Here is a 12,177-nt window from a genome sequence, read left to right as displayed (position 1 = left end):
ATCCTTCCTATCCTGTTTCTTGTCCTTGCTGCACGCCAAAATGATGTCTTTGATGAAGATAGCTGGGCATCGCCCTGAGCCACACTGACTCCCGCGCATTGATCTTTAATATACCTAATTACACGACTAAACATATGGTCTCCAGATGTCCAGAGAAACGTCTCGTCACAAACTATCCTCCTAACAGACAACCGAGAACAGTTTTTCCCAGTTTACTCCCAGATAACAGACTCATTTTTCATCCGATCTCTCTCTGGCAGGGCCTGTAGTTTCCTCCTGTAACAGGTGCAGTGACTCAACCAAGTCAAACATTTGAAGATGACACTAAGCCTCTAAAGTCCCCCCTCAGTGGTACACAGGCTCTACAACGATGCCATGTCTTACTACTGTGAAACCACAGAGGTTTAGGAGGGATGCATCATGTTTGTTTGTATTCAAATGCACATCTTTAATTGAAAGACAAAGAAGGGACAGAAAATACCACTTCCTCTGAACTGCTTCAAGGTGTCTATTTCTCTCTTATTGTACAGTTTAAAGAATTTATGAAAGTTTACCTTTTGTATTATTGATTGTTTGGTGAACTTTTGTTCTGTTAAATGACACTGTAAACAGTATGCTGTGTCCAGGCTGTGTGGTTATCTCACCGTGATCTGATATGATCATAATGTTGGCACATCGGTGCAGGTCTCTCTCCAACAGGCCATCCATCAGCATGCCCACAATCTTGTCCACATTTTCCAAGGCCTGAACGACCTGAAGGCAACACAGCATTTAAAGCTTTCACATAGTTAACGTGTTACTGCAGCAGGAGAACAATATTCAGTTTAAACAAACGTCTATCTTTAACATCCACCTCCGTAAATTTGTAAATTCAAATTTAAGTTCTGCTATTGCTGTTTTTATTTGATTCTGATTTTGAAAACTGTGAGTCTATCATGTAAACACCTCAAGAAATACAAAGTAAAACACCTAAGGAATCCATCGGTACCAACCATGTCATGCTAGCATGTCGGGAAGATTGCTAAATAACGCTATGAAGTTGTGCTAAATTTTGGCGGGGAAACACTGTTATGGCCATTTTCAAAGGGGTCCCTTGACCTCTGACCTCCAGATATGTGAATGAAAATGGGTTCTACGGGTACCCACGAGTCTCCCCTTCACAGACATGCCCACTTTATGATAATCACATGCAGTTTTTTTGCATTGCAGTACAAATGTGTTATTTTTGCCTATTCTAAAATTATGTATTTGAATATTTCTGCATACTGGGGTCCCTAAACAGTCTTGACTTACATAATTTGGGTATCACTGTAAAGCTGAGACTCTTGTGGATCCAATGAGCCCAACTGTATTCATCTGTGATGATGTTAGTCCCCATAGGAGACACTGAAACTTGACGTCACTGTATAAAATGACCTGTGGTGACCTCTAGGATAATCACAGCCTCATGAAACTTTACAGCCACAAACTAGAGACCTAGAGCATTCAGAGGATGGATGGATCAAACTAGAGACCTAGAGCATTCAGAGGATGGATGGATCAAACTAGAGACCTAGAGCATTCAGAGGATGGATGGATCAAACTAGAGACCTAGAGCATTCAGAGGATGCAATTCTTGCATAAATCTCCAAATGTCAAAAGTGTTTGATAACAAATCACAGCATGTTTTTTTTCTATGGTGTTGCTCAAGGTCTTGGTGTCTTAATGTGGTATTTTGGAGGGATTATTGATCATTTTTATCAATTCTGGAGTGGTAAAAAATGGTTAAATTTAGCACCAAATCTGTGTAACAAATGGTATCAACCCAAAAATGCCTGCAACAACTTATGAGACATAAGTATTATTTATTTTAATTAATTAATTCAAGCTGCATCTCAAATTAATCTCCAGGTTTCCAGCTTTCAGATGATGTACACCACTTCTATGTGACATCTACTGTTGACCTGCTATCTCCCCCTAAAGACCTCCTGTACCAACCTAAAAAGGACAAAAACGTGTCTATGGTGAAGAGGGATGGGGTGGAAAAGGTTAACCAGCTCATAATAGCAGGTTTAATGTTCAGTGACAGACTAACCTGGGAGCTCGCTGGCCCATGACGATGTCCTGATTGGTCAGGTTCATCCAGGTACAAAGTGTAGAAGTCAGGTCTAAAATCACGAGACAACAGTTCAAAGTGATTTTTGAAGGCGACTCACAACAACATGATATTCATTAATGATAATGAAGAACGTGTGATACCTTTCTCCCTGAGGTAAACCGAGCCATTCAAACACCGTGGACAGTCTCTGCTCAAATGTAATGGTCCTGTGCACAAAAAAGGCTCCATGTAATTTATGAACACATTAATACACCACTATATTATGCCATTAATGTTCTTGTCATAAAAGTAAAAGTATGTAACGTAGTGGCATCGCTCTTACTTGTCAAAACGCTTGTAAAAGTCTGGGAAGGTGCCGTTGATTGGTACATCTGAGCCGGGCCAGAAGAAAGTTCCTGCTTTCAGCTTCTGACGCATCGCAGTGAGCCAGACCTGAGAGGAGGAAGAGGAGAGGAGGAGAGGAGAGGAGAGGAGAGGAGAGGAGAGGAGAGGAGAGGAGGAGGAGAGGAGAGGAGAGGAGAGAAGAGGAGAGGAGAGGAGAGGAGAGGAGAGGAGAGGAGAGGAGAGGAGAGGAGAGGAGAGGAGAGAGAGGAGAGGAGAGGAGAGGAGAGGAGAGGAGAGGAGAGGAGAGGAGAGAGAGGAGAGGAGAGGAGAGGAGAGGAGAGGAGAGGAGAGGAGAGGAGAGGAGAAGGCAAAAGAAAATGAGGAGATGAGGGAAGAAGGAAATAATTGAAAAGGAAAAGAGAAGAGGAGATGAAAAAAGAGGAGATGAAAGACGAGAAGAAGAGATGAGAGAAGAGGAAAGAAGATGAGAGGAGAAGAGAGAAGAGGAGAGGAGAAGAGAGGAGATGATAGAAGAGGAAAGAAGATGAGGAGGAGAGAAGAGGAGAAAGAGGAAAGGATAGGAGATGAGAGGGGAGGAGACAAAATGACAAGGAGATGAGAGGAGAGGAGATGAAAGAAGAGGAGAGGAAACAAACAGAGGAGATGAGAGAAGAGGAGAAGAAATGAGATGAAAGAAGATGAGAGGACAGAAGAGGAGAAAGAGGAGAGGAAATGAGAGGAGATGTAAAAAGAGAAGAGGAGATGAATGAAAAGGAGAGGGGAGGAGATGAAACAGAAGAAGGGGAAAGGATATGAGAGGGGAGGAGATAAAAGAAAAGGAGAGGAAACAGAAGGAGGAGAGGAGATGAAAGAAGAGGAGAAGATAGGAGAGAAGAGGAAAGGAGATGAGAGGGGAGGAAACAAAAGAAAAGAAGAGGAAACAAACAGGAGATGAGAGAAGAGGAGAGGAAAGAAGAGGAGAAAGAGGAGAGGAAAGGAGACATTAGAAAAGGAGAGGAAATGGAAGGAGAAGAAAAGGAAAAGACAGGAGACAAAACAAAAGGAGAGGAGATGAGGGTGTGATCTGAGTTCATGAATAATTCAGACCGACTGATCTGCAGTAGACTAATACTTCATTCATCTCAGTCCATCACAGCAGCCGTGTTTAGTCCATTAGGATTAAAGAGTAATCCCTCACAGCCCAGAAGACTGATGGAAGTCTAACTGCACATCTTGATGTTAAATCGATGCCCGTTAGACTGATCTGCAGGTAGAAGTGTTTTATTTATGCAGCAGGCTTGTACACGTGGTTTTGGCAGATGCACTTAGTTGTATTGGTTCATTATGAAAAGAATTCATTCCAGGAGTCATTTATTTCTCCTTCCTTCCTGGAAAGTCATGAGGCTGCTGCTGCTGAGTGTATTTTCAAGAGGAGCCGCCTGTCACACAGCTGAGGAATGAGATTTAAGAGGCCTCCCGTTTAAACGGGAACCACAAAGCGTCTAAACAAGCTGTCATTTAGCCCCGGCACGATCCATAATTATATCAAGAAGCTCATTACGTCGGGGGGGAGCTGAGCACAATGCTTCATAATTCTTACACAAGACAAGTGGCTTCTCTTGATTCATGTCAGGTTTTCCACAAAATCAGGGCGTGTTAACTTTCACATGTTGCAGAACAATACCGTCTGGCTCAGACTGCTGTGGTCTTGCTCAACAAACTCTCCCAACGTGGTGGTTATTAGGTTACAGCCATGGGACTAATATTCACTGAGATTCACTTACTGGCTCTCCTTGGTACCATTTTGGGTTGAATTTCTCGTTAGTTTTCAAGCTGAATGAAGCGTTTTGGTTCACGTCGTACATCTTGTTGTCCACAATCCCATGAGACTCGGGATAAAGACCCTGCAGATAAAAAAAAAACACAGAGTCAAGGTGAGCTTCAGGGATTTAAAGTGATTACGTCCTCTCTCCGGTCTTCCTAACCTAAATATTGATGGTAACCACAGCAGTTTACTTTAATTGCAGGTTCTGCTGTCAACCAAAGAGAGGTGAAAGCCGCTCTGTAAGCCCCTCAGCTCTTCTGCTGCTGCTCCTCTCCACCAGCACATGTAAGCCATTAAGCCTCCGCAGTAACCTCTATACTCCTGAGAAGAGACGCTGAGGGAGAAGCCCCACATTTCACAGTTCCCTGATGAACTGGTACACTAACAGCAGTGGTGGAAAGTAAGTAAGCATGTGCTAAAGTAGAATTTTGAGGTATTGTTCAGGTATTTTTTACCCCACTATATTTACTTGACAGCTAAACCTTAACCTTTGACCACCAAAATCAGTTCATCCATGAGTCCAAGAGGTAACTATTAAGCAGTTCCACCAAAGAGACATTTCTTCTCTAAACTTCTAAGCAGAACTTTTTTTTTATTTCTTTCCTCTCCTATTAATCATCTCACGACTCCCCAGATTTATCTTGTGACCCTTAGCTACAACGGTAAACTACTACAACTTACGTATTCTTGCATCAATCTAAACTACAAATACCAATAATAATAATACTGTATATAATATATGTATCAGTCAGAGGGGCTGTTTCTCTTTAGAACGAGTACTCTTTGATACTTTACTCTCAGTACATTTAGCTGTAAATACTTCTGTATTCAATGCAGGACTTTTACGAGTTCTTTTTCCACCACTGACAAAACAAGTCAGACAAAACAATCTGTCCAATAAATCAACCCGTGACTCTTTGAGCTGACCAGAGGAGACTTACAGTCACTATGCTGTAGTGGTTGGGGAAAGTCTTCGTGGGATAAACAGGCCTCATGTGTGGCGTCGTTGTTCCGTCGTTTCCTGCAACACAGTTTAACGTTCAGTCACACCGGGACGCTCAGGATAAACCACGAAGAGCTGCGGAGTCAACATCGTCGGTGGACTTACGTAACTTGTTGATGACAGGAATGTGGCTGCTGTGATCTTTCAGGTACTTGGCCCTGAAACCGTCCAAGGACAGCAGGATGAGAGGAGGCCTGGAGAAGCTGGGTGGGACACAGAGGAAGAGTAGACAATGAGGTGGGTTTGTGAATGGGAAATGGAATAATTACTCAACAGGAGACATGGATATCTTTGGCATCAGTAGTGTTGTACAGTGCGTCAGTGTAGAGAGACGACAAAGCAGCTCTTTGACTGAGGAGAAATCAGAGACCACACAAACACACAGAGGAGGAGGACAGGAAGAGGAAAGTGACTCAAAGACTAGAGACTTCTGTTGTTCCCCAAAGTGAGACATGGCTCCTTTCTCTGGGGGCACTACATTAATGTAATTATCTGCATAACTTAAGCTACAGAGGGCTGGGTATTAAAACTCAACACTGGGAATATCGACCAGAAGTATCCCAGTCAAGTAACGCAGGCTGGCGTTAAATGATGGTCAAAACTACGAGCGATCCCTCTCATGTTACACATAGTCACTCATATATTGTTAATATAAAAATACATTGTATAATATATTGTATTGTAATAAAATGTAGGACAACATGTGTCAATGTAAATGATTTTAAAGCATTCCATTAATTTATATCTCATTGGACTATGAAATCAGGAATTAATAAAATACTTTATGAATGAATGAATGAATAAATAAATAAATAAATAAATAAATAAATAAGTAAATAAATAAATAAATAAATTGACTGATATTCAAATGGGGAACAAAAATAGGACTTAATAGAATATATTAACTAAATAAAGTAACTAAAATGGTCTACTTAAAAATGGGTTTATAAAAAAAATATATATAAAACTATCAATAAATACTAGGGCTGTCAAAGTTAATACGTTATTAACAAATGCAGTATCTGTGAGAGTTTCTGGACAATATTTGTCATCGTTTTGTGTTATTAATTGATTTACAATAATAAATATATAATACATTTGCATAAAGCAAGCATATTTGTCCACTCCCATGTTGATAAGAGTATTAAATAGTTGACAAATCTCCCTTTAAGGAACATTTTGAACGGATAAAAAATGTGTGATTAATTTGCGATTCAATATTTTAATCGATTGACAACCCTAATAAACGTCTAATTTAAAAATAGATAATAAATAATAATAATAATAAATAAATAATACAGGCTATTCCTTTTTCCATTTGCTTTTTCATTTACCGTTCATGTGATAATTTGCAAAATTAATCTGTTTATTTTAAAAAACGAACACGTAAAAGTATGTTTTCAATCAGCACTTTCCAGAGGAGTTTCCTCTTTGCGTGTAAAGGCCAAACCACGCATCAGAATAAAAGTGGGGTTTGCCAACAGAAACAATATAAACAAAACCAAGAGAACGAGTGACTTTGATATAAAAAAAAAAATGCAGACATAATTCATTTGTTTAAGATATTTTCAAGCCAAAAATAGCTTCATTTGGAGCCACAGGTTTTCTTTTCCATCGTCTAATGACTCTGTCTGGGGTTACTCCCTTACCAAAGCAGAAACACACACACATGTGACCACACACTCATGCACGCAAACACACACACACTCACCAACACAAGCCTGATTACTCAGAGTCATTAGTCTGGTTTCCATAGAGATAGTTACTTTTCTTTCCCCCACAAAACCAACACCGTCATAAAAAACAAGAATCTTGTGTTTGGGTTATTTACACACTGACACTGACAGAAAAGCCTTTCTATTTTTCTCTGTGGTTTCAGTTTTATTTCCACTAAGAACTCCCTACTGGGAACAATGGGCTCAACTCAGGAAATCTGTGGGAGTTACAGCTTCATTCTCAGCACCGAAGCGTGATGAAAGATATCGTACAGAGAGAGAGAGAGAGAGGAGAGGCGGTTATCAAAACTAGCCCAGCTGAGATTTGAGGGATTATTTTCTGTTACAACCACATCAGTTCTCACATTACACCAGCAGAACAAGAGTATTATATTACCCAGGTGGACACATTGACTCTTGAATTTCTTCACCTCCTGTCTGCAGCCAGACCTCGCCTCCAGCTGGAAAAGAGGAAAGTTGTCAGTAAAAAAAGGTTTCCTGTTGCATTTAGTATATTTTTATGACCTACAGTAACACACAATACTGATGCCAACAAAACACCAGACTAAAGAACCAGACTGTTGGAAGATAAAATGTGTTAGATCTGTGCAGAGAAACCTTTAAAGCCCCTGAAAACTACCAGGAAATTTACCATTTAGATTCAAAATCTCTTTTGCAAGATAGTGCTGGCCAAGACGGCAGCATATTAAGTTTCACTTAGAAGAACAAACAACAGACTTAAAGCAAAAGAGTTAAAGGGGACATATCATGCTCATTACCAGGTTCATGCTTGTATTTGGGGTTTCTATTAGAACATGTTTACATGCTTTTTCTCATACTGTCTGTCTGAATATCCCTGTATTCACCCTACGTCTGAAACGCTCCGTTTTAGCGCCTGTCTCTTTAAGGACGGTCCTGAAAAAGCCCAGTCTGCTCTGATTGGCTTGCGAGAAAAATATAGCACACCTTTGCAAACGTAGTTTCTCAAACTATGGGCGTTATATTGTAATGAGCCTGCATGTGACATAGGAAGGGGAGTCAAATCTGAATGACTTGTTGAATCACATGTTTTCTGATCTAGACAGCCCACAAATAAACTGACTGGGTTGTCTTATTTCACAGTTTGTGGGTTGGTAGGCACTCTAGATACACAAATATATGTACACAAGCATTGAAAAAGTGAGTTTTTCATGATATGTCCCCTTTAAAACAAACAACATAAGAATATATCTTTATAACATTAAATATTCATGACCAAATAAGCAACAATCCATTGCAAGGGAATACATTTTTGGTTCATGTACAATGCTGTTTTTCTGCAGGCGCTTAGGGCAGACTTGCTAATGCTAACGCAATGTGTGAGGCAACAACTGGGACTACGCCTACGGTTAGCCAGTGTTCTGCTTTTTAGACCTGATGCGACAGTTGCTACCACAGTCGACATACGTACTAAACCTCAGAGTCTTGCTTATTTTATCACGGTCAGAAAGGGGTCTGGAAAGGACTGGACCAAACTTCTAAATCCAAGCAGGAAGATGCAAGCTAATTTTGAGCAGAAAAAAAAAGTGTTTTCCAAAAAGTAGTGTGTTATTCCTCTTTAAAGAAGGAAAAAACATCCTTATTTATTATTTATTAGAGGTCCAGTGTAGGATTTGGCAACATGTAGCGGTGAGGTTGCAGATTGCAACCAACTGAAGCTTCTCCCATGTGCCAAGCGTTTAGGAGAACTATGGAGGCCGATGCGAAAATGCCCTCTCTAGAGCCGATGTTTGGTTTGTCCGTTCTGGGCTACTGTAGAAACATGGCGGAGGAGGAAGAGGACCTGCTCTGTGACAAAAACAACGATGCTTATTTCCAGTTGATTATACATTAAAGAAAACATACTTATTAATATTATATTCCATTTCTGCTAATAGATCCCCCTAAATGTTTCACACTGTTCCTTTAAGAGTTCATCAGGCCTGTGTAGATGTGGTCTGACCCGATTTGATCGACAGTGCTGGCAACGGAAGGAAACACTCCCACGGCTGTGTCTAGAAGATAACCCCCAACTCTCACAAGCCCGCGTAACCATAACCATCTCATGAGAGTTTTGCAATTTAGGTGTTACCTTCTGGACAGAACTCTCATCCGATTTTGAGTAAAAACACACACAAATACATGACATCACCTTTTTTCCAACTGAGTGCTGCCCACTTCAAACAAGTGAGAAAAACGAAGACAAAAATCTCTCGTGTAAAAACACGTTGTAAACTTTGTCAGGAGATCTTGTCTAATGTCGTAGTCATAGCAACAAGCTGACTGAGAAAATATGTTTCCAGGGCCTTTAAAGTAAAAGTTGATGGAATTATTGAGTCATCTCAGAGTTGCATCCAAGAGGAAGTGAAAGTGCAGAAATGCCACATTGTCACTGACATATTCATAAGATGACTAAAGACCGGGAGAGACTGAGTGTTCCCTGTGTACTTCCTTGTGAAGTCTTTCCACTGTTTTTTTTAAGCTAGAACAGAGCACATCTCTGCGGACCACATGAATATGTTGCGTAAAGGCTTAAATGAATAACAGCACAGACAGACTCCAGGAACAAAGGCTAAATACTCAACCATCACATTTTTTAAATCAGAACAAAAACAGGGAGAAAAAAACTAGTAAAACAGCTTTTCATAAAGAGCTGTGATCATTTGAGACCACTTGAAATAAGAGAGTCATTACATTAGACTCATTTCATTTACTTAATTTGAGGGAACTACAACATCTACAGATTTTTTAAACATGCATTAATACATTTTTTTAACACTTTATGGCAGTAAACACAAAACTAATATATGTTATGGTGAACGCTTTAGTAAACAGTTGCCTATTTACACATCCAGCGGACATTAGTATTTATTTGGAGTCGTGTTTCTGACCATTTGACAAATCTAAATCCAATATTTACTCTTCTAATAGCTCTCCACCAACTCCTGAAGGAAATGTCTGTCTCTTTGGCTGCTTAATACTCCACTATGTTCACTAGCTAGTCACTAACTGTGTCGGCCTGCAGAGTCAGGTGATAAATCTCTGTTGGGTCGTCACTACATATAACAAAATGCCTCTCGGATCTTAAACTCAGGGGCGGTAACATGAATGTATACAATTTGGGGGGACTAGCTAACCCGACCAATCATATAAAACCACACTTAAACGTTAGCTAGTGGGTAGCTAGCAGAGCAACATCATAGTAAGAGGTGTGTGTTTAGATTTCAGCTGGCAAAAACTTTGTTTACATTCCCAAAGAATGAGGTCTAAATTATATATTTCACCTCCATCCTCCTCCTTCTGGTCTAAGAATGTGGGATGTATTAAAGAGGACCTGTTGTGCTTTTTCTCTTTCCTTCAGTGTGTTTTATAGTTTTTTGTGAATGTAAAAGGTCTGCAAAGTTACAAAACCCAAAGCTTAGGCCAAAGGGAGTTAATCTCCCCCACAGAAACACTGCTCCTGAACTGCCTGAAACGCCTCGCTTGAAGTCTTCTTCCGTAACGTGGTGATGTCACCAAGTAATGCTTAGTTCACACTACATGACTTTAGCCCTGATTATCCGCTGCCCGACAGTTTTTGTAGCTTCTAGACAAAAGCCCCAGATCAGAGGCAAATCGGCGTTGGTTCGTCGCTCCAACATAGTTCCTTGAGCGCCAGACCAGTCGCCGAGAGGCTTGCCGATGCTCGCTGATGCCTCGCAGTCATCGTTCCAGATATCTAGCATGCTAAATATCTGGAACTGTTGGGGACTCCAGCCACGAGTTACAGCCAATGAGAGTGCAAAACACGGGTTGAGGGGGAAACCTGGGGGAGGAGGGGTCGACTGTAACAATAGGAACCTACTGTATGTGTTGCATTTGCAACCAGGGTTGGAAATTAGCACCAGCCACCAGCCAAATGCTGGTAAAATATGCAAGTGGTTGCAAGATTTGCTTCACTCAGCAGCCATAAAAACAATGGTAATCTACTGATTGGCTGGTTGATTTTGGAATCGACCAGCCACAGTGGCAGGTAGACAAAAAAGTTAATTTCCAACAGTGTTTGCAACACGGAGCAAAGTTTTTGTTGCACCTAGAGTAATAAATAGTCAAAAAAGAGGGTGAAAACCGGTGGAAAAAGGATATTGTGTGAACACATGTGCCAACAACAACATCAGCAATAAGCCTCAATATGTTCTCGTGTGTGTTTTCGTGAGAAAACATAGTTTGGAGACCTCATCGGAGATTCCTCCCGGTGAAAGATCTCACCGTGTGTGACCCCCTGCTGCCGGTCAGTCATGCCGAGTGAAAGCCAGAGGAGCTCAAACAGAGCATTTCAGAAAGAGGGTGAAAAGAGGTGCTGCAGCACAGCCGGTATGAGAAAAATAAAGTGTTTTTTGAACAATAAAGCATGTAAACATGTTCTAGTAGAAACCTGAAAATAAGCACAATAGGTCCGCACAATAGGTCCACACAAATAAGGGATGTAGAGAGAGGACGATGCTGAGTTTTTGGTGAGGAAAAGTGGGATAAAAGTCACATAAATAAATGACCCGGAGGAGACGAGTGTGTCTCATTTTTGATGTTGCAATAAAGTGTGATTTGAAAGTAAATCCTCAAGTATTTGTCAAGGACAAATAAAAGCTTTTGGAAAGAAACTATATCTCGCTCAAGACATTCCCACAGACAAGGCGACTCTATAAGCAGGAAGCTTTGGACCACCTCTTTCACCTCTCAAGCAACCGTCCTCCCAATATAATCTGTCAAGTCTTGCTGCTGACTGGACACATGACAGAGGGAGTCTTAGCATGTCGGTGAGAAAGCCCCTCCTCACCGCCTCTCGAGGCCAGCAGTGTGGTTTGGACCCAACACGGGGATGCTCTGTCTCAGGAGACAAGTTGCTGTGGTCTGTAATCTACGGGAAAACCCGCTCTCAGCATTAAATACTACATATTGTCAGCCCTCTAGGAAGTAGAGTTCTGGGATATTTTTATATCTTTTAATCTGCTTCCAAAGGCCTCACCAAGAAAGCAGCGTTACGAAAGATGTAGAGGTTCCAACAAAGCTGCATACATGTGCCAAAATAAGAGTCTGGGTGAGTGCAGAGTCAAGATTTATTCTTCCCATATGGCATTCATGTTAGCTGGGTGGGAAATATAAGTTAAAGGGAAATGCCACAGCAGAGAGAGAGAGAGAGAGAGAGCACCCCGCCCAG

At 41.0% G+C, this 12,177-nt stretch overlaps 1 protein-coding gene across 4 annotated transcripts in view; it reads right to left on the bottom strand.

Moving 5' to 3' along the window:
• The window catches only part of enpp1 (ectonucleotide pyrophosphatase/phosphodiesterase 1), a 260,930-nt gene that overhangs the window by 17,964 nt on the left and 230,789 nt on the right, over nucleotides 1-12,177 (bottom strand). For all 4 annotated transcript variants that reach the window (XR_012591366.1, XM_074615267.1, XM_074615266.1 and 1 more), the window contains 8 exons: nucleotides 7,363-7,426; nucleotides 5,356-5,453; nucleotides 5,189-5,268; nucleotides 4,207-4,326; nucleotides 2,421-2,530; nucleotides 2,239-2,304; nucleotides 2,075-2,147; nucleotides 645-753 (listed from right to left, as the gene is read on the bottom strand). Coding sequence is in view for 3 of the 4 variants with exons in the window: in XM_074615267.1 (XP_074471368.1) it covers nucleotides 645-753; nucleotides 2,075-2,147; nucleotides 2,239-2,304; nucleotides 2,421-2,530; nucleotides 4,207-4,326; nucleotides 5,189-5,268; nucleotides 5,356-5,453; nucleotides 7,363-7,426 (720 nt within the window). In the remaining variant the exon portion in view is untranslated. The remainder of the gene's footprint in view (nucleotides 1-644; nucleotides 754-2,074; nucleotides 2,148-2,238; nucleotides 2,305-2,420; nucleotides 2,531-4,206; nucleotides 4,327-5,188; nucleotides 5,269-5,355; nucleotides 5,454-7,362; nucleotides 7,427-12,177) is intronic.

This window comes from Sebastes fasciatus, chromosome 18 (genome assembly GCF_043250625.1).
Source record: "Sebastes fasciatus isolate fSebFas1 chromosome 18, fSebFas1.pri, whole genome shotgun sequence".
NCBI lineage: Eukaryota > Metazoa > Chordata > Actinopteri > Perciformes > Sebastidae > Sebastes > Sebastes fasciatus.
Note: the sequence above shows the minus strand (reverse complement) of the source record. Positions and strands in the feature narration are given on the sequence as shown.